General features: G+C 59.5%; 1 protein-coding gene across 13 annotated transcripts; it reads left to right on the top strand.

Moving 5' to 3' along the window:
* The first annotated feature begins 866 nt into the window (after positions 1-866).
* LOC126643036 (transducin-like enhancer protein 1) lies at positions 867-13410 on the top strand. 13 transcript variants are annotated; one of them, XM_050321161.1, is made up of 21 exons: positions 1644-1813; positions 2196-2316; positions 2843-2991; positions 3671-3734; positions 4211-4255; positions 7423-7485; positions 7627-7701; positions 8300-8495; positions 8953-8975; positions 9156-9260; positions 9405-9449; positions 9726-9878; positions 10203-10332; positions 10421-10605; positions 10679-10755; positions 11011-11260; positions 11450-11697; positions 11944-12091; positions 12173-12323; positions 12701-12777; positions 12997-13393. In XM_050321161.1, exons 2-21 carry the CDS (start codon positions 2293-2295, stop codon positions 13102-13104), a joined length of 2316 nt encoding a protein of 771 aa, XP_050177118.1. In that variant the 5' UTR covers positions 1644-1813; positions 2196-2292; the 3' UTR covers positions 13105-13393. The 13 variants fall into 13 exon arrangements, 9 of the variants coding, with proteins under 9 accessions (XP_050177110.1, XP_050177114.1, XP_050177113.1 ...); XM_050321157.1 differs by having other exon boundaries at positions 1639-1813; positions 9156-9449; positions 12173-12327; positions 13023-13410; XM_050321156.1 differs by having other exon boundaries at positions 1639-1813; positions 9156-9449; positions 12173-12327; positions 12997-13405.
* Positions 13411-20091: the final 6681 nt, after the last annotated feature.

The following is a 20091-nucleotide window of genomic DNA, read 5'->3' as shown; positions in this document are numbered from 1 at the left end:
AGCAGAACCGGGTTAATGGGAGATCTCCCACCTGAGACCGCAGTTGCTCTCAGAAAATCCTGGGACTGCCAGGGGACAGACAGGGCAAAATGGGGCAAAATGGGCTGGGACTTAGGGCTTTCCCTCACTTAGTAAAGGCAACTCATGGCTGGAAAACCCTGCTCCCAGCCCAAGGGGCCAGTGTAGCCCATCACCCCCAGGATCTTGAGCCCTCTGGGCACGCACAGCATGGCCCTTGCACAGTCCTGCTCTATTTCAGTGAGTTTGTTGAGTTTATGATTGTTACTGTTCTTTTCTTTCATGGGCTGGGGGCGAGTTGCTGTCCCGAAGGAGGGTCTCTGGTTCTTCCGCTGTGTACCCTACCAGCACTGCTGGGAACTGGCATCACCGCTGCTGCTGTGAGGATGAGTCTGTCCCACGGGCCAAACCATCGCTGCCTTTGGATGGTGATGGGACCGAGGATGAAGCTGTGGTGAGGAGGAAAGGACTGGCCTGTTCCTGCATTAAGGTTAAAGAGGGGGAGAGTTGGACAGACACCTCACAACTGCTGCTCCTCAAATGTTTTATTTCCTGCTTAGTGTAAGACTGGATTGACCTGCAACAGCAGAAAATGTCGAGCAACCATCGATCTCCCTGAAAGGAGTAAAGTCACCAGAAAAACCATGAGAAACCCCAAGTGGGTTGTATGGATCCCAGCCTGCTGGCTGGACACACAGAGAGCTCTGGGAGGACGGTGACAGCGCTGGTGGGGGTGCAGGGGCTGGTGTAGGGCTACTGGGAGGGGACATGGGGGTCTCTTTCCCAGTCCAAGTATCTGCCTATCCCAAGGGTGATGGACCCTCGGAGCAGCACCCCACGGGGCTGGGGGTGACGGAAGGGAGGTGGGTGCTGGTAGATTCCTTTGCTGCGGCTGAGGGACAGGGCCGGTCCAGAAGCCCTTCCCAGGAGCCCTCCGCAGGCCACGCCAGTGCTGTCGGGCAGAGGGATGCTGCCGCTTCCCACTGTCACACAGGAAATCATAGGGAATTCCCAGTGAGGCGGGACCTGCAGCCGGGGGAGGGGTGGGGGTGGTGTCGGATTCGTTTATTTTCCTAATTAAAAATAACAAAGAGGAGGGAGGGAAGGGAGGGGAGGGGCGGGGCGGAACACGACGTCTTCTCGTGTTTAGTGTTTATCAGCAACAGCCCCGAAGCCGAGCGCTGCTGCCCGGGGCGGCGGGCACGGGGCTCCGGTGCAAACTCTCGGCTTCATGGTGTGGGCAAAACTTCTGTGGCGAAGCGGGGGTCCCCGCCGCGGGGCTAGGAAGGGGCCGGGCCGTGCCCCGGGACCCCCCCGGCCCCGCACGGGTTAAACCCCCGCTCCCGCCGCCCCGCCCCCTCAGTGGCTGCTCGGCCTCCCCTGATTGACACCTTCCGCGGAGGCTGGCCGAGCTGGCCAATGGGAAGACCGCTCCGCGCGCCCCACGTGGGGCAGTGGTTCCTGCTGTGCTCCTATTGGCTGGCGGCCGAGGCGATTGCCCGCACGGGCCAGGCCCCACGTGGAGCTGGCGCTCGCGCTCGTTCATTGATCGTGCTCCGCAGAGCGGCGGCCGCGCGGGCGGGGCGGGGCGGGGCGGGGCGGGGCGGGGCGGGGGCTCGGCTCGGGCTCGGCCCGGCTCGGCTCGGCTCGGCTCGGCTGCGCTCGGTTGGACTCGTTCGGCCCGGCTCTACTGTGCTCGGCTCTACCGGGCTCGGCTCGGCTCGGCCCGGCCCGGCCCGCTCCGCTGCAGGGGCGCGCGCCTGGGGCCGGGTCTGGGTTTGGGACCCGCAGCGCGGTGAGTCCCGTCTCGTCCCGTCCCGTCCCGACGATCCGGTCCAGTCTAGTCTGGATAGGTTTCCGACGGCCGTAGTCCAGCCCCGCTTGGGGCTGGGGCGGCGGCGAGACCGGTGCCACCCCGCGGCCGTACCTGCGGCGGGCGGCGGCGGGGCCATTGTCTGCGCGGCGCGGGGGGCCGGGGCTGGGCGGGTCCCGCGGCGCCCGGAGGGAGGCCCTGGGCCCCCGGTCCTCGCGGGGATGTGAGGCGCGCGGTGCGGGGCTCTCAGGTCGCGGCGGGGCTGCGGAGGGGCCGGGACCCCGGGACTCCGCTCTGGTGCGGCTCCCGCAGGGCCCCGCGCCTCCAGGCAGCTCCGAGCTGTGACCCTCGGTTTCTTCCCCAGGGCCTGATCCGGAATTGGGAGCCGTCTCCAGGCCCCGTCCCGAGCCCGAGGCGGGGCCCGCGCGGCCGGAGGATCCCGGGCCTGTCCGGTGCCAAGGATGTTCCCGCAGAACCGGCCCCCGGTGAGCCTGCTCACGGCCTCGTCCCTTCGCAGCAGTGCCACCCCAACCCTTGCAGGGCCTATGCCCCCAGACCCAGCTTCCTGCTCGGTGTCGACAGCATGTGATGCTCAGGAGCGTTGCTGTGGCTCTTCCCAAAGCGCTGAGTCCCAGTGCTGGGGGTTTGGGCTTCTTGAGGAGATGGGAGCGGGATATGCCAGGGTGTGATGGTCAGAAGGTGATGGGTGGGCAGGAGGATCAGCTGTGTAGCACTTGGGTGAGGGCAGGCCACTGGGTCCACACCATGCTTGGTACCACCCGTGGTCATTAATCTGCTGACTGAGTGGCCAAACTGATGCTCACAAGGCCCTTGCTGCGTGGCAAGGGCCAGTGGGTAACCAGTTTCCAGTAACTCGTTCTGCACCTCCTGCACATGCTGCTCTCCCAGATGTTCCCCATGGCCTCTTCCCCGGGTGCAGGAAACCCCTGGGGGGATGCACTGGTCTCACTGGGCACAGCAGTGACCCTGAGGGTCCCATCCTCTGCCTAGGCCCATCTCCAGGCCCCCTCTGCTGCTTCGGGAGCCGCTGTCGCTGCCAGTGCCATCCCCAGCACCCCCCAGTCCCTCAAACTGACTTACCCAGAGACCTTGGACCGCATCAAGGAGGAATTCCAGTTCCTACAGAACCAATACCACAGGTGAGAAGCTGCCAGAGTTCACATGCCAGCAGGGAGGAGCTGAGCACTTCACTGGTGCTGACAAGCAATGGGCTGCTACTGGCGCTGGGCATCAGGGCAGGCAGCACCATTCCATGCGGCTGTGGGCACGGGCACTGGTCCATCCAGAGGATGGCTGTGCCAACTACCACCTTGGTAGCTTAAAATTACACTCAGGGGGAAACTCAGCCTTCACCAGCGAAAAGCCCCAGGATGAGGTGCTGGCTTCCAGCACCCGGCTCCTGGGCTGAGCCAGAGCCATCACTTAGCAGACCTGGAGTCCCTCTTATCCCTGAGGCTGCTGTCCAAGATCACCTTCCTTTCCTCACACCATGTGGGGCAGAACAAGGTTTGAAATGAAGCTTGGCTTTGCAGCTCACTCCATTTGGGAAGCAGATGCTGGGGAGGGGGTTAAAAATCCATGCAGACTGTTCCCTGATGCCCAGATCCCTTTGTCCATCTCATCTTTATCAGCCCCTTCCCACCCTCTTTCAGGTGATTTTCTTGACTTGTGCTGAGAGATTGGATTGAAGCTGAGAGCAGGAGGCTGAAGCGTGTGGTGCACTGGGAGGGCTCATGCTCTGTCCAGCCAGGGAGATCCTGTCAGTGGGGGGACCAGGGGGTCGTTCCCTCTCTCTTCCTCTCCTCTTTGTTTTTACAGCTTGAAGTTAGAATGCGAAAAGCTGGCAACAGAAAAAACAGAAATCCAGCGTCATTATGTCATGGTTAGTGAGCTCCACCTGAGTGGAGGAGGGTGGTGTGGGTCCTTTGAACCATCAAAGGTCACACAGCCCTGCGGTGCTTTACCTTCTCCTTGCCTTTGAGTTGTGTGGCCAGGTCCTGAGATCTGATTCCTGTGGCTGTTATTGTCTGGTTTACCCCTAAAACAAGCTGTGGTGTTCAGGAGCTGCTACTGCATCTTGCAGTGGCAGAGTTGGTCCCATTTGGGTTGTCCCCATTCCCACAGGCAGTGAGCAGGAGCCCTGGTAGGACTATGTCCATCCTGTGGGCTACAGCCATGTGCCAGAGAGACCTCTGCTCCCAGGAGAGGAGCTGAGGATTGTGTTCTTTCCCTAGTCTGGCCACGTCATGGTCATTTGTGACCAGGCTGACCTGGCGTGCTAGTGCTGGAGAGGACTTTCTAGTTATGAGTAACCCTGGTCTCCAGAGCCATGCTGATGCCGCCTTCTTTCCCTCACAGTACTATGAGATGTCCTATGGCCTGAACATTGAGATGCACAAACAGGTGAGTCTGGGTGGGTCGGGAGTGTTGTCCAGCTCCTTGGTCCTAGCTCCTTGGCTCCACCTTGCTATCTGGGCCATTCGGGCCATCCCTTCCACAGACAGCATGGGAGGTTGCTACCTGCTGTAGCCCAGGGAAGGCTGTGCCTGTCCGAAATGTGTCCCCTTCTCTGTGCTTTGGGAGCTTTGTGCTGCTCTGCGTCATGGCCTTGGCTGCCTCCTTAACTCTCTGCACCTGAGCTTCTGTTTGATTGCTGGGTTCAGGGTGCCCTGGCTGGACTGTGATGCTCTTGTTATGTCAGGCAGAGAACAGTGGTGGAGGACTTGTGCTTGCATGGCTCCTCATACCAGTTGTGAGTGGTTGTGTGGGAACTGTCATAGAGGAGGCTGGCTTCCTCAGGGAGAAGGGGGCTGCAGGGTTATGAATTCTGGCTTGCAACCTTTGCAGCTGCCAGGTGGCCTGGGGGCAGCTCACCTGGGAACAAGGGCTGAGGACCATCATGAGGTGAAAAGGAGTGTGTTGGGCTGTGAGTGCAGAGTGGGCTCCCTCGGGGCTTCACTGCATCCCCATCACTCCCTTCTGGCTTTCCTCTCTCCCTTCTGCTCTTGCGCCGAGCTCCAGGTCACCAGCTGCTCTGAGAGAGAAGGTTTCACCTCATCTATTTTTAAAGAGGCTGCGGAGGAGCCTGGTGAGGCGTGCTGCCACCGTGGCCACCTCCCTGCCCGCCCTACACCTGCCAAAGCCAACTGTTGCACGGGAGCCTGCTCAGGCACTCAGTGTAGCGGTGCTCCCTCTGTCCATGGCTCAGGACAGGCTGTTGACCACTCTTGCTAGCTTTGTGCCTGCCAGGAGGGTGTTCCTGCTTTTCCTGGGTGCCTTCACTGTGCCAGAAGCCCTGCTGAGGAGAAGGCGTTGAAGCCACCCTGGCAAGGAACGATGCCAAGGGTCCAGTTGGCCCAGTGCCCCTCCCCAGAGGGCTGCAAGCTCCTCTCCTCTGGCTGCTGGTTCTCTCCCAGCCCTCGCAGGCTCGTGTTTTTTATCAGCCCCAGGTGTCGCTGGCCGCCAGCCAGAGAGCTGTCGGCACTTTTAACAAGGGCCCGTAAGTCTGCTCTGACAGCCAGCGGCCATTGTGTGAGAAACGGGAACTGCCAGTGCGGGAGATGTAGCTTATCTCTGCTGGGGAGTGGGATTGTGTTGCCGTCTCTCCTCCCCTTCCACCAAATCCAGCACTGCTCACGGGCACAGACAGGTCCTGAGCACTCTTGGCTGTCCCGGAATCCCTGAGGGAGCGCTCACCCATGGCTGTGGCTGGAAGCTGGGTAGTGGGTAGTGCCATGGTACCCAGCCCAGCATCCCCAGGGGCTCCTCAGGCGCCCAGCAGTGCTGGCATCAGCAAAGGCTGAGACATGGGGTTTCGCTCTGAGTTTGTTTGGAGGGAAATAGGGCTGGGGGCTGGTTGTGGTGGTGCAGCTCTCCAGGCAGCCACAGGCTTGGCAGGAGAGGATCAAGACAGGAATGAGCGGGAGACATTAATTTTTTATTGTTGCTTTGTTTTTTGGCGTTGAAGGGGCCTGTAGCTTTTTATAAAACCACCTCCCTGAATGTGCCTGGACGTGGACTTGCTCACCACAAGCCAGAGAGGAGGTGATGGTGCTGGTGGCTGGGGGGGCTGCAAACAGCGTGATCGTTTTTCATGCTGAGAGCGTTAAAGTGCCAGTAAATTGCACATTAACGAGTGCGAGTGAATTGGAGGCAGCTCTCCCCAAGGAGCTGCTGCCCATCAGTGCATTAGGGAAGAGAATCCATCACTGCTGGCCTCGGGAGACAGCTAAATCTTTCCCAGAACTGCTGGCTGCCAAATCTCCTTGCTCCCCCCTCTTCCTTTCTTTTCTTTCTCTTTTTTCCTCCCTCAGAAGGGGAAATGAGGGCAGGTGCCAGATTATTTGTATTCTATTCTCTAGGTCTGGCAGGAACAGGTCGGCAGCTGCTCTGGAGGGTGGCACAAGGTGTCCCTGGGTCTGTGTCCCCACACCAGCCGGGCAGTGCTGCAGCCCCTCACCCTGGCACTGTGGTCAGGTGTCAGCTCCATCCCTGGCTGTTGGGGCCCTTCACCTTTTGGTCTCCCCCAGGGGCTGATAAGGGGGTCTGGGTTTGACCTGCTCCTCTCAGCCCCATGCTGGCATGGTGGTGTTTTCATCTACCCTACCAGGGTGGGTAGGGAGCTCCTTGGAGCTTGGGACAGCATCTTACCTGGACTCCCATGCTGGGGGCATCCCCCGCCCTTCCAAGAGTGGAGGACACCTGGGTTTAGGGAGAACTGCAGATCTCTCCTCTCTCTCCAGTCCTGGATGGGGGGTTCCAGCTCTGTGTGGGTGTCTCTGCTGGTGCCTCAAGCGGCATCTGCTCTCTCGGCCATCACCTGCTGGTACCAGGGACAGGGGCCTGTCCCTGCAGCTCCTGTGGCTTCTTCCTAGAGATGTGTCTGTGGGGCCAGGGATGGCTGAATGTCTGTGCTCTCCCCTTGCCCAAGCTGTGCAGTGTAGAACCAGCAGGAGCCCTGGAAGCTGGCAGTGGGGTGCCCTGGGAGTATGGCACACCATGGCACACCAACGCCACTCTCCCTCCCCATGCTCTGCTCACCCTCTGTGCTCTTGATTGCCAGTGGCACTCAAGTGTTGCAGAAAAACAGCAGCTGTAAGGAGAGCACCTCTACAGGGCTTCCTGGGGGTTGGGAGAGCAGCAGGTAGTGGTTGTGGTTCCAGCAGAAGGCTGCATGGGGGGTGGGGGTGAGCCTGCTGGGGTTCTGGCTGCAGGGCTAGGGGCTTCCTTGGGGGTGGCCTTCAATGGCATGGGCCATGGGGCTTTATGTCCTTGGCAGATAGGAGGTGGAAGCCGTCCTCAGGCTCTCAGGGTGGGGATGGAGGATACTGGTTTTTGGAAGTGGTGTTGTTAGGAAGGAGAGTTGTTCTCCAGAAACATCCCCTGGGGTGTTTCTGCTCCTTGGTGCTGAGCAGTAGCCCCTGGGGCTGACTGCCAGTACCCTGAAGCTGCTTGGGTGGCACCTGTGCAGCACCCATGGGGAGTGGATTCTCCTGCAGCATTGGGGCCCCTCAGTGTGGGGGCTACTCTGCCCCTTGCCCTGATGGGCACTGTTTTTCTTCCACTGCCAGACGGAGATCGCCAAGCGGCTCAATGTGATCTGCGCTCAGCTCATCCCGTTCCTGTCTCAAGAGGTGGGTGAGCCCTCTGGCCCCATCAGGTGTGCAGAGGTCCTTTGGGGCCCTGGGAGCCCTGGTCTCTGGGCTGGGGAGCTGGCCTTGCCCCATTCGCTGAAGAAATGAGCCTGCCCCAGCTCCTCTCTTCTCTCCCTGCAGCACCAGCAGCAAGTGGTCCAGGCTGTGGAGCGTGCGAAGCAGGTGACTATGACCGACCTGAACGTGGCAATTGGGGTACGTCAACCCTCTGCCCACCCTTCCTGCTACTCCTGGGCCTGGGGTGCTGTGCTCCATGACAATGGTACCTCCTGGGTTCCTGCTGTCCCTGGGCTGAAGACTCCTCCTGCCCATGGCACACCAGGCAACTGTGGCCCCTGCCCTGAGTGCCTTCTCCCACCCACAGCTGAGTCGGGGGAGGAGAAGGGCAAACTAGGCTAGTTTGGGAGGCTACCAGCAGTACTCAGGATGGAGGAGATGCGGCTGGGTGTGGAGGTGGTGGCTGGTGCATGTCCCTGTGTCCTGATGCCCTGTGGCCTGGGTGAAAGGGGGGTTGCCACCATCCCCACTCCTCGGTTATTCCCGTGAGAATGCAGCAGTACAGTGCTCTGGGTACCGGTGGGGTCCCCCGGTAGCTCCTGTCACAGGGTGGGAGGAGTCAGTGGGAGGGACGTGGTGGCGCCCACACTGTGGCTGGGGGCACCCTGGGTGCATGCCCTGCCCCTCCTCACCCAAGTCCTGTTGCTGACTGACCCAGGGCTGTCTCTTTCCCCCTGTGCCCAGCAGCTGTCCTGGCACAGCCCTTCGATTTCTCTCTCGTCTTGCTCCTCTCCAGCACCAGCTCCAGACCCAGCACCTCTCGCACCATGCTCCCCCCATCCCGCTGACCCCCCACCCCTCTGGGTTGCAGCCCACTGGCCTTGCTGGCATCAGCAGTGCCTCAGGGCTGCTGGCACTCTCGGGGGCACTGGGGGCCCAGGCCCAGCTCCTCACCAAGGATGACCGAGGAGTCCCTGACGCGGAGCCCAGGGGTAAGTGTGGGGGGAGCCAAGGCTGGGTGCAGTCGGATCTGAGTGAACCTGGGAACAGGTGGTGCAGGGCCCTGGAGCTGCCTCTGCTCCCCATGATCTTCCTGCTTGGTCACTTCCCCAGGGTGGGAGCCAGGGATGGATGGGGGGCCCCTTGTCCATGACTCGGGGCTGCTGACTTGGCAGGAGGGGCAGGGGTCTTGGCAGCCGTGAGGGGTTTGGGTGTGGAGCACATCCCCCACTGAGCAGCACCTCCTGGAAGGGTGGTGAGGTGGGCTGGTGGGGGGTCATCCCTGGTGGGGGCCCAGGACCACCCTGCTGCTGTCATGCTGGCTCAGCCCTGCTGTGAGCACCCCAGCACCCACGGGAGAAGCGGGTGACTTTCCTGGGGGTCTCTTGGTGGTGGCACAGCATGTCCCCGCTTCCCTCCTCCTCCTGCTGCGCCTCTGCATTGCCACAGCGACAGACCGAGACCCCGGCCCTGTAAGTGCTTTTTCCTTCTCTTGCATCATTCTGTCACGGCACAGGCTGCAGTCAGGACATGGGGGCTGCGCTGGGGCCCTCAGTGCTCCAGGAGTCAGCTGCAGCCCCGTGTTGGTGCTGCCTGTCCCAGGAGCCGGGCACAGCACCCCCGGCCGCTAACACTGCATCCCCCTGCCCCAGAGCTCCGTGGCACTGCCAAATGGGGAACGGGCGCGAGCCATCGCTGAGTATCTGAGCAGCAGCAAAAAAAGGAAGGTGGAAGAGAAGGACTTCGTTACAGACTATGTGAGCCTGGGGCTTGGGGGCGCAGGATGGCCCCATCCCTTCTTGTGGGGCAAAGAATGGAACTGCCTTTGCCTCCGGTGCATCCCCAGGCAGGAGCAAGGGTGGCTGCAGCCCCTTTGTCTTCAAGTGTCCTCTGTGTTTCAGGGCAGCGATGCAGACAAAAGTGAGGACAACTTGGTGGTGGATGAGGTCAGTGCGCCAGCTGGGAGGGGTCTGGGGTCAGTGTGCATTGTCTGTCCCTGAGTTGGGGGCTAACAAACTGCTAGAGACAGAGGTGGGTATCACAGGAAGGTGCCAGTGGTACCCCTGAGTTGTGCTCCCCGGCCCTCGCCAACGGCAGCAGTAAGCCCCCGGATTCAGGCTCCTAGCCTGGCCCTTGCTCGAGCCACCAGCTCACCATGACCTGGGACGTCCCTGCACTCCTGCCTGTTCTGCTGCCTGCTGATTTCCTTCTCCCACCCCCAGGACCCCTCTTCACCGCACAGCGTCCACTCCTACTCATCCCGGGAGAACGGAGTGGAGAAGGTCCCACTGGGGAGGAAGGAGGCCATGCCGCTCAGCCCGACCTCCATGGCCTCCTCCAGCAGCTCCCCATCTCGGAGCAAGGATGCGCCCACAGTACGTGCAGTGCCTGGGGCAGTTTGGGTGCTTCACTCAGGGCCTGTGCTTGTGTCCCTGCTGCCCAGGTTTGGCTGACAGAGTGGCCGGACGTGGGTCCACCTGCCTCCAAACCCATGGAGCAAAGGCAGTGCTGGAGGGACAGGACGGGGCTCCTGCTCTGTTAGATCCCAGCTCATGTCCTGTCCCATAGAGCCTGCAGTGCTGGCTGGGCTGGGCTAGGCTGTCATTGAGGGGGCGGAACAGGGACCAGCTTACTGGAGAGCACCTGAGGAGGCCCCCTGGCAGGGTGCAGCTGTCAGATCCTCTTGTTGTTCCTGGCAGGTGGAGAAGGCAGGGACGCCCAGCCTGAAGTCCAGCACCCCTACTTCCCAGGGCGACTCTGCGGCCCCAGGCTCCAGTGGCGCCCAGCAGTTTCGCCCTGCTGCTGCCAAGGCCCCTATAGACCCCCTGGGTGAGCTTGGCCCCTCTGGGGCCCGGGCGGGTGTCTCCAAGCGCTGTCTCCCACTCCGTGTCCCTTCACACTGCCTCTCCCCCGTCAGCCCTGGGCCTGAGGAATCCACTGGGAGTGCAGAGTCCCTACTCGGCTGCCTTTGGCTTGGCCCACCCTGCAGTCAATGGGGATGTGGCCGGGACTGGTGCCTACGCCAGCCTCCACCTCATGTCCCCGCAGCTCAACGGGGCTGCAGCCGCCATGGGAGCCAGCAGCTACGGACGCTCCCCCCTGGTGCGTGACCTGCTCCCCGTGGGGCTGTGGGGGCCACGGAGTGAGAGCTGCTCTCACCTGCTGTCCCCTTCAGGTGGGCTACGACCCACACCCCCACATGCGCATCCCAGGGCTGGTGGCTGGCATACAAGTGGGGACCTCGGGGAAGCCGTAAGTGGGGTCGGGCTGGGCTGGGGCCTGTGTTGGGGCAGGGGATGAGGTAACCTGTGGGGCTGAACCTGGGTGGCGTAGACAAGCCAGGGCCAGCTGGGGTGGGGAGCACAACTGGCATCACTGGCCACGCTCCGCTCATGGCTCCAACTCCCAAAACGTGCTCCCTTTGTCAGACCCGCTGGGACCCACGTGGCACCGGCTACTGACCTTGCAGGATTCTCCTCTGGCTCTCACTGCTCTGCTCCGTTCCAGTGCCTACTCCTTCCATGTCAGTGCCGACGGGCAGATGCAGCCGGTGCCTTTTCCACCTGACGCACTCATCGGCTCTGGCATCCCCCGCCATGCACGGCAGCTCCACACCCTGACCCACGGCGAGGTGGTCTGCGCTGTCACCATCAGCAACTCCACACGACATGTCTACACGGGGGGCAAGGGCTGCGTGAAGGTGTGGGATGTGGGGCAGCCGGGCACCAAGACAGCCGTGGCTCAGCTTGACTGCCTAGTAAGGAGGAGGAGGAGGAGGAGAAAGGCCTTTGGCAGGGGGCTGGGAAGGGAAATGTGCCCCTGTTGCAGTGGAAGAGACAGAGGGTCCTTTCCCATCTGTATGAGAAAAGGGGATCCGTCTCCTACACCCCCCAAGCACTTATCAGCTCCTTCTTCACTTGCCCCATTCCCTGTAACCCCAATTCAGAACCGTGACAACTACATCCGCTCCTGCAAACTACTCCCGGATGGCCGGAGCCTGATTGTGGGGGGGGAGGCCAGCACCCTCTCCATCTGGGACCTGGCAGCCCCCACACCCCGCATCAAGGCTGAGCTCACCTCCTCTGCCCCCGCCTGCTACGCTCTGGCCATCAGCCCTGATGCCAAAGTCTGCTTCTCTTGCTGCAGCGATGGCAACATCGTAGTGTGGGACCTGCAGAACCAGACCCTGGTCAGGTGAGTCAGTCAGGGGGGAGCACAGGCATAGCTGCTGGGGGTTCCTCAGGCCAGGGACCACCCGCTGCCCTGCAACATGTCCCCACCCCTTCCTGTGTCTAACCCTGGCGATGGGACAGTGCCTATCCTTGCAGCAGGGATCTCCTGCTTCTCACTGCTGGGTGCTGCCCTGGCCACATTCTGTGGTACAGATGCTGGCCACCCTGACAGCCATACTCTTGCCTTCTCCATCCCCTTCTTTCCCAGGCAGTTTCAAGGCCACACAGATGGTGCCAGCTGCATTGACATCTCCAACGATGGCACCAAGCTGTGGACAGGGGGGCTGGACAACACTGTGCGCTGCTGGGACCTGCGGGAGGGGCGCCAGCTGCAGCAGCACGACTTCAGCTCCCAGGTGGGGCTGGGGCCAGCTGGGAGCACCACAGGGCGAGGTGGGACCTGCCGTGTCACTGTCTGACCCTGTCTCTCCCCTCAGATCTTCTCCCTGGGCTACTGCCCAACGGGAGAGTGGCTGGCGGTGGGGATGGAGAGCAGTAATGTGGAGATCCTGCACGTCACCAAACCTGACAAGTACCAGCTGCACCTCCACGAAAGCTGTGTCCTCTCCCTCAAATTTGCCTCCTGTGGTAGGCACGCCTCTCCTGGCCTTCCTTCTCTGGAGCCTCATGGATGCCACCTCTACTTCTGGTCGTGTGTCACAGGGCTCATTGCACTGGGGGCAACCATTGGTTCCAGTAGTCAGCCTTGTCCCCAGTGGATGACAGTTGTATCCATCAGAGAAGGGGCATCTGTCCTTCCTGGAGCAGCGCTGGCAGCTGCACGCTCAGCTCTGTTGTCTCAGGACTCCCCTTTGTGTTCCTGAAAACAGCCCTTTGGCTCTTGGGTAGCAAAGACTTGGCTGCCTTGTCCACACCCTGTGTTCCACAGTCTGGGCAGGATGTTCTGCTGAAATCCAGCTGCTGGGCCTGGTTTGGTGACACGAGGCTCCTTTGTCCCTCCACAGGGAAGTGGTTCGTGAGCACGGGGAAGGACAACCTGCTGAACGCCTGGCGGACACCCTACGGAGCCAGCATCTTCCAGGTGTGGGGCGTGCAGGGACAGTGGGGTTGGGGGTTCCTCTGAGTGTGACTACCAAGAGCTGCCCAGTACAAGCTGGCTGTAAATGTGTGTTAGCAATAACGAACCCCATAAACAAACTCGTCCCTGCAGCCTCCCCGGGTGCAACTCAGGGTCAGAGTCCCAAGGAGTGGGGACTTGCTCTGGGCCTGCTTCTTTTGTGCTTATCCCTGTTCTCTCCAGTCGAAGGAAACCTCCTCTGTCCTCAGCTGCGACGTCTCCACGGATGACCAGTTCATTGTGACTGGCTCAGGGGACAAGAAAGCTACAGTTTATGAGATCATTTATTGAGCACAAGAGGTGCCAACTGCAGGACAGGTGGGCGTCCATGTGGATGGACAGGTGGACTCTACCTGCCCTACTGCTGACTTCCCAAAGAACATGCAGCCTGTGGCCGCAGCATCCCAGCTGGAGGAGAGCAGAGAGGGGTGAAGGTGGCCCTGGGACCATGGCCAGGCATCATGTGGGCTGCTCGGGGTGGATTTCCTGGGGACTTTCTCCTTGCTTTGTTCTTTGTCAGTTTCTTTCTAAATCTAGACTATGGGACTTGGAGGAGGTGGGGGGGGAGGGGTGTGTGTCTGGCATTGTTAGGGGTTTTGTTGGGGTGTTTATTTTTGTTTGGTTTTAACGGTTTGGGGGGGGGCATTATTTTGTTAAGGCTCTGGGTCTGCTGAGGTGGATGGGCTCTGGCCTCATTTCCCTCTGTGCCTGACAGGGTATATTTAATAATAAAAACAAACCAAAAAAAAGGTAGCTGTGCCTTGTCCTGGGCAGTGCTCCATGGTGGTGGGATGGAGCCAGGTGAGGATGAGTGAGACCAGGGCAGCGGCCTCATTCCCTTTGGCTACCACAATTTGCTGCTCCTTTCCTGTGCCAGGGCAGGTCTGTGGCAGCTCTGCTGTTGGCAGGGCTCAGCCCTGGTCCTGTGTGGGGTGGGGAGACCCAAGCGCAGCTGGCGGTGCAGGCACAGACCTGAGTGTGGCAGTGGCTCTGGTTGTTGGAGCAGCCTTTGTGGGCTGTTGGGAGAGGCCAGTGGTGGAGGAAGTGGTTTTTGAAGGAAATGAGATGTGAGCAATCAGTGCTGCCTTATCAGTCTGGCCTCCCGGCAGCACTGCTATGGGAAAGCAGGGCTGTTCCCGAGCACCTTGGGCACTGGCAGTGACCATGGCCAGGGCTGGCAGGGAAGCTCCGTGCTGCCAGCTGCGATGTGGCAGCTGCTTTAGTCTCCTGCCCCGAGCCTAGCCTTGAGCCATAGCTCACCACAGCCAGCACAGAGCTAAGGCTGCTGCTGCAGCTGTGCCAGAGCTGGGGCTCGTGGCAGGTGGGCAGCCACAGCTCTGATAATGTGGGAATGGCCATACCCCTGCTCCTGGCCAAAAGCAGGACCCTGGTGCTACATTTCACAGCCCAGCCCTCTGCAGAGTTGGCAGCAACTGGCTGGCAAAGGCCCCTGCCCATGACCATACCTCTTTTGCTCCTTTTTATTAGTAAAGGATTGAAAACACGTCTGCCCGGGGAGGTCGTGTAGCCCCATCGGGCGGGGACGGGCCGGGACATCCCCGCCGTGATCCGCCCCCTCCGCCCGCTCCACCTTAAGCGGCCCCACGGCCCGCCGTGCCGGCAGCCGCGCCTGCCATTGGCTGCCGCTGCGGGAGCGCCAGCCAATCGCTCTGCCCTGCTCCCACATGGGCTCGTGACGCCACATCCCAGGATGGCCAATAAAATGTGAGTGAGGAGGTGGAGTCCTGAGGGATGAGTCGTGGGGCACGCTGGGAGTTGTAGTCCGCCATCGGCAGCTCCTTCGATGCGGCATCGCACGGAGCCCGCCCGGCCCGCCGCCTCTGCGGGTCCGGGGAGTCCGGCCCGGCGCTGCCGCGGAGCCTGGCCCGGGGTCACGGGCGGGCAGGGCTTCCGCCGCGGGTGGCCCGGGAGGGCAGACTGCGCGGCCCACGAGGCCTTGCGGCTGCCGCCAGCTGCCACTCAAAGTAACGTGGGGCGGCGGGGCCGCGGCTCGGGCGGGACTGGAGCTGCCGCGCCGCGGGGCTCGGCTTTCCTGGGGCTGCCCCTGCCCGGGGAGCGCGGCGAGGATGCTCCGCTCTGCCCCGCAGAGTCCCGAGAGCTTCCGGAGGGGAACTCGCCAAGGGTCCCTTCCCTGTCCCCCGCGAACCTCCAGCTGCAGCTGCTGTGCAGTCCCCGCACTCGAGGGTGGTAAAGGCGAGTGAAGGACCCTTAAATATTGCAGGACCCAGCTGTACCTGGGCACTGCACAGGCAGGCACAAGGCTAAATATTTAATGCCTCGAACTTCATCTTAATCTCTTATTCATTTTGTTATTTACTTGCTGCATGCTGGCAGCAGGGGCAAGGTGGTGGGCACAGGAGGCTGTCTCTCCTCTTGCCCCCACGCCATCCCCTTTCCCCTTCCAGGTTGGCCCCAGACTCTGTCAGCCCCAGCACTTGCCCGTTTACCTTCCCTGGTCACAGGTGTTCGTTCACTAGGTAGGTTCACTGATACAGGCAGGGATGGACACCAGCCAGCCACTAGCTCAAAAGCCTCATAAAACCCTCCTTTTTGTGCAGGCATGTATATGTCTCTGTGTGTGCATCATATATCTGCACATATGAATATACATATTTTTATTCAAATGTAAAGTTTTGGAGGTTTTTTGTTTGTTGCCTTATTGGGAGAGTTGTAGGGTTTTTATTTAAGGAAAGTGTTTTTCAAAAGCTGGAAATATTTCAGATTGCGTTCCGAGGGAAGGGGAGACTGAGAAGACACTTCGCAGCATTTTTCAAAACTCCTCACCAAAAATTGCTGGTTTTCCCTAGGCAGTTTCTCTGCTCTCCTGTCTCTGAAAGTGACACAGGTAAACCTGGAACAGGCAGCTCTGGACTGATGGATGTCACACACTTTTTGCTCAGTCCCATTAGTGATTGACATGGGCCCTGGAGCAGCACCGCCTGTAACCCAGAGATTATTGTCTGTAACCCAGAGATTATTTCGCTTCAGTGTGTGCTTGGACTGGGGAGAAATCAACAGCAGTTAACCCTTGGCATCCCCAGGCCTCCAGGAGCAGCAGGGAGGGGAACTGGTCCTGCTGGTCCCCCTGGCACAGGGACAAGGTGCGGGGCAGCAAACACGGCCCAGACCCACCACTGCTGAGGACATTGAGCCGGGCCTGGCCCCCTCCCACAGCAGCCACACGCTCATGCCTGGTGTATAGCCCAAAGGACAAAGGCTTTGGACACCCAGGAGCTCCATTTGAATCTGGATCCAAGCAAAGGAGGTTGCTGCTGCTGGAATTACCCCAGTGATTTTACCTTTCAGCTCCCTCCCCAAACACCAGCCTGGGGCAGGGGAATACACAGCCTCCTGTCCTTGACATGAAGGGCAGCCCCAGCTCTGTCCCAACTCTGTGCTGTGGGTTGAGTCATTCCTCTCCCCAGGCACAGCCTCCTGCTCCCAGCACATCTGTAGAGTGCATGGTCAAGGTGAGAGCCCATTGTGTTTCTCAGAGATGCTGAGGGTGGGCAGGACTCCCTGCAGCCACCCGTCATTTCCAAATCATCCTGTTTTCAGCTTCTCACTTGCATACTTGAATGAGGAGCCTTGAACTCAGCAGGGATGAGTTCATGGCACCCTCAGACAACATGAATTTCCCAGACTGTGTATACCAGCATCTGGCACAAAGAGGAGCCTCATCCTGGCTGGATTCTGTCCTAGAATGAAAATGAGATGAGAAGGGAAACTGAGAAAGGACCTGGCATCAAGGTGGTGAGAGCTAAGCCACAGCTGTACTAGAAATCAAGGTTCTTCAGTGTCCTGACCCATGCTCCTGGGACCAGACTGCAGGTGCCCATCCCCGAGCCCCCAGTGCTGGCATTCACTCTCCAAAGCCACATGTCCCCAGAGCCCCTGGGGACAGGCAGAAGCCCAGGTCCCTCCTGCCATGCTCCTGTGCATCGCTCTTCCCTGCAGTCCCTTGGGCCCCCCCTGGTGCCAGGGACATCTTGTCACCTCGGGGCTGTGGACTGGGGGATGCCTGCAAAAGAGAAGTGGGAGCCCTCAGAGCAACCCAGCAGCTGACAGACTCTGGTCTCTGGCACTGGCTTCGATCTGTATGTTGGCTCCTGTTTGCACTTACCAGCTCTGAGTGGTTCTTAATTATTGATGCCTCCTTTAGCTTTTATCTGGTGCTCAGTGCAGCCAGAAAGGGCTTGACGTTCCTGCATTAGTGATGAATTGGGAAGGAGGCCTTGCTCCACCACCATTCCTGGTTTGCAGGCTGTGCCACTGTTTCAAGCAAAGCTGTGCTGAAAAATGAGAAGGGTTAGAGCAGGAGTGCGATATGGCAGAGGAGATTCTGACTCCCACTACGGCCACAGGCAACGGGGGGCTGGGGGATTCTGTCCTATGGGAAGGACGAGGAGATGGACCCAAACAGATGTGGAAACCTCCTTCACCCAGTGAAAAACTGGCATCTGCTCATTGCATGTAGAAGGAAGGATGCCAGTTTATGACCCCTCCAGTGACAGGCAGGGGGAAGGGAGGAGAAGATGGGTGACAGCAGAGTTTTGCCAAGCCCCTGACAGCTGTGAGCAGGAACTGACGTCAAGCCTGGGCTAAATGCTGTGCAGCTGTTTGGTGGTCTCAGGGCATTGAGCACTGCTGGATGGGGTCCTGCCCCTGCCCTCGCCAGCTCTCTGTCCACCACAGCAAAGCTCTGTGGGCAGTGGGACAGTGGCTGTCACTGTCACTCTCTATCCCCCTTTAGTAAGCCAGGGCTTTGCTGAGTTTTTCCAAGGATGCTGGTGCCAGCAGAGCTGGTTCTCAGACTGTCGGCCTGTATCCCCTTCTCACTTGTGCATCATGACCTCTCAAACACAAGGAGAAAGGGTTTCTCTGCCAAGAGTGAGAATCAAACCATCCCTGAGCAGCTTTGGATGCCCCATGTCAGCTGCGCCCCTGCAAGCACTGAGCTGTTCTGCAGGGCAGGAGAGAGGCTTCTGGCTCCAGAGAGGTTACAAGGCAGAGCAGCCTGTTTGGAAGGAGAGAAGCTGTTTCCTCAAGTCTGCAGCTACTGGGAGAGTCATGAGGGAGATGTTTTTAACCCTTTTTTTGCTGTTGGTATTTGTTAGACTTGCAGATTTTGGTATGCAATTAGATTGGAGCCCAAATCTGGTAAGGTGCCCTACTAAATGACTCCCTTTGGAGATCCAGGGGCAAATGAAGCAGTGGCTAACAGAGCCAGGCTGGAAGCATGGGGAACCACAGCACTGCTAATCAGTGGGATGGGATATCAGGATGCCCACCACCACCCAGAGAAACACTTCGGGGAATGAAGCATCAGGGGAAGCAGGAGCGGAGCACAAGGTTCAGCTCAACATCTGCTGGGAGGTGCAAGGGATTTGGAGAGCCCAAAAGTTTTGTGTTTATAAAGGGTTAGTCTCCCACAGGGAGCAAGGAGATATGTACAGCCCAGTACGGAGCAGCCCCCCAGCCTCAGCAACCTCCCCAGCCTCAGCAACCTCCCCAGCCTCAGCAACCTTGTGGTTTGTCCAACCTCCTTGCTAACTGAACCTAGGCCCCTAATGAGCTCTAACAAGAGGGATGTCTGTTCCTGAAAATGGCCCAGACCAATTTCTCCTAAATCCTCCTCCCTTGCATATCTATCAGGAGTAACATCCACTTATGGTGCTCCCTTCCCCCAGGCTGAATTTGAACCACTGACCTCGAGGTGAAAGCACTGGAAAAGCTCCAGCTGCCTCCTGCAGCCACAGCTCCTGGCAGATTTTGCAGCACTGACAAGAGCAGAGATGGTTTTAGCAACTGTCCATTGCAGCAGCCCAGCCCAAAGCCTGAAGCTGTGCTGGCCTTTCACATCAGAAACCTGCTTGCTCGGTGTCTGTGGAGCCCTGAGAGCAGCTGCAGGAGCACAGGGTCAGACCATACTGATCAGCAGTGTTCCAGCAGCTCCCAAGCAGGGCAGGTTGGAGTGGTCTGCTTGGTGCTGCAGCTCCCCAAGTGTAGTGGGGTCAGACCAGCGCCTGCCGTGCAGCACCAGCTCTGTTCTCCCCAGAGAGGGGATCTGAGCTCTGGATCTGCCCCAGAAGCATTGGGTGCCCGGTTTGGCAGGGGACACGGCTGAGACTCCCCCTGCAAGAGCCTGAACCAGTAGCTAGAGTTCAATGACCACTTCCAGAGCTCTGCTCCTTCACAGATCCCTGTCCCTTGCAAGCCGGTGCTGGGCACCCTGCCCCAGCCATCCCTGGCTTGGATTAGGCTGATCAGGCATCGCAGCCAGATAACGGGCACGTTGTCAAGCCCTAGTGCTGCCCACAGACTCTGTAACCCACCAGCCCCTCTATACCTCAGCTGGCTGCACAAAGACCCCGAAGCTTCCTTCCCAGGGGAAGGAAATTTTCCCACTCCAGCTGGCCTGAGAGATACCAAGGGGAAGATGTTATCAGGGTGGAGCAGGCTCTGGAGCCAGAGGACAGCTCTAATTATTAAGAGCCAATTCCATTACAGTGATCTTTGCCCCAGGGCACTGCAGGCCAGATTTTCCAGAGGGGCCAAGTGCCACAGAAGCAGCTTATCCTCTGTGCCCACAGGAAAAATGAATTATGCACACAAAGAGGAGAGCTGTGGCAATCTACAGGGACCATCACATGTGTTACCAAACCATGCTGCTTCTGCTCCAACTACAGAGCTGTTAAACTTCCAGGGGGTTTTGCTTGGACCTCCCTGCTTTTCTTCTGGAAAGCCCCCAGTCCCTTTCACCACCCCCTGCTTTCACCCTGTGCTCCCGCTTGTTCTGACTTTCCCTGGGCATCCTCCTTGCCCTGGCTCCAACAGACTCCAGCTATGGCACAGCTCCGCAGGGGTGCCTCGGGGAGGGATGGTGTCCCAGGGCAGGATGCAGGCTACAAAGATGGCCCCATTCCACCAGCCCCTTAAAAGACAAGAGTGGGAGAGAAGCGAGAGCTAGGGGTGTCAGTGTTAACCCTGCTCCTCCTGGCTGACAGAGAAACTTCCAGAGATGGAGAGCAGTGCATCCAACAAGCGAGGCAGGGAATAGTCTGGGATACGCTACCATCTGGAGGAGGGAGGGCTGCTCCTCCCAGAAATCTCCCACAACACACATGGAGACCAAAGCAGAATCCAAGGTAAACCAGCAAAAACTAACTGTTCTCCCCAGCTGATTTCCCCATCTGGAGGAAGAGGAGAAGGAGGGAAGTAAAGTCATACGAAAGGCAGCAAGAAAGTGGCAGCAAG

This window comes from Myiozetetes cayanensis, unplaced genomic scaffold (genome assembly GCF_022539395.1).
Source record: "Myiozetetes cayanensis isolate MyiCay16 unplaced genomic scaffold, myiCay2020 scf26, whole genome shotgun sequence".
NCBI classification, from domain to species: Eukaryota; Metazoa; Chordata; class Aves; order Passeriformes; family Tyrannidae; genus Myiozetetes; species Myiozetetes cayanensis.
The sequence above is the reverse complement of the archived record's forward strand: the minus strand, read 5'-3'. Positions and strand labels throughout refer to the sequence as shown.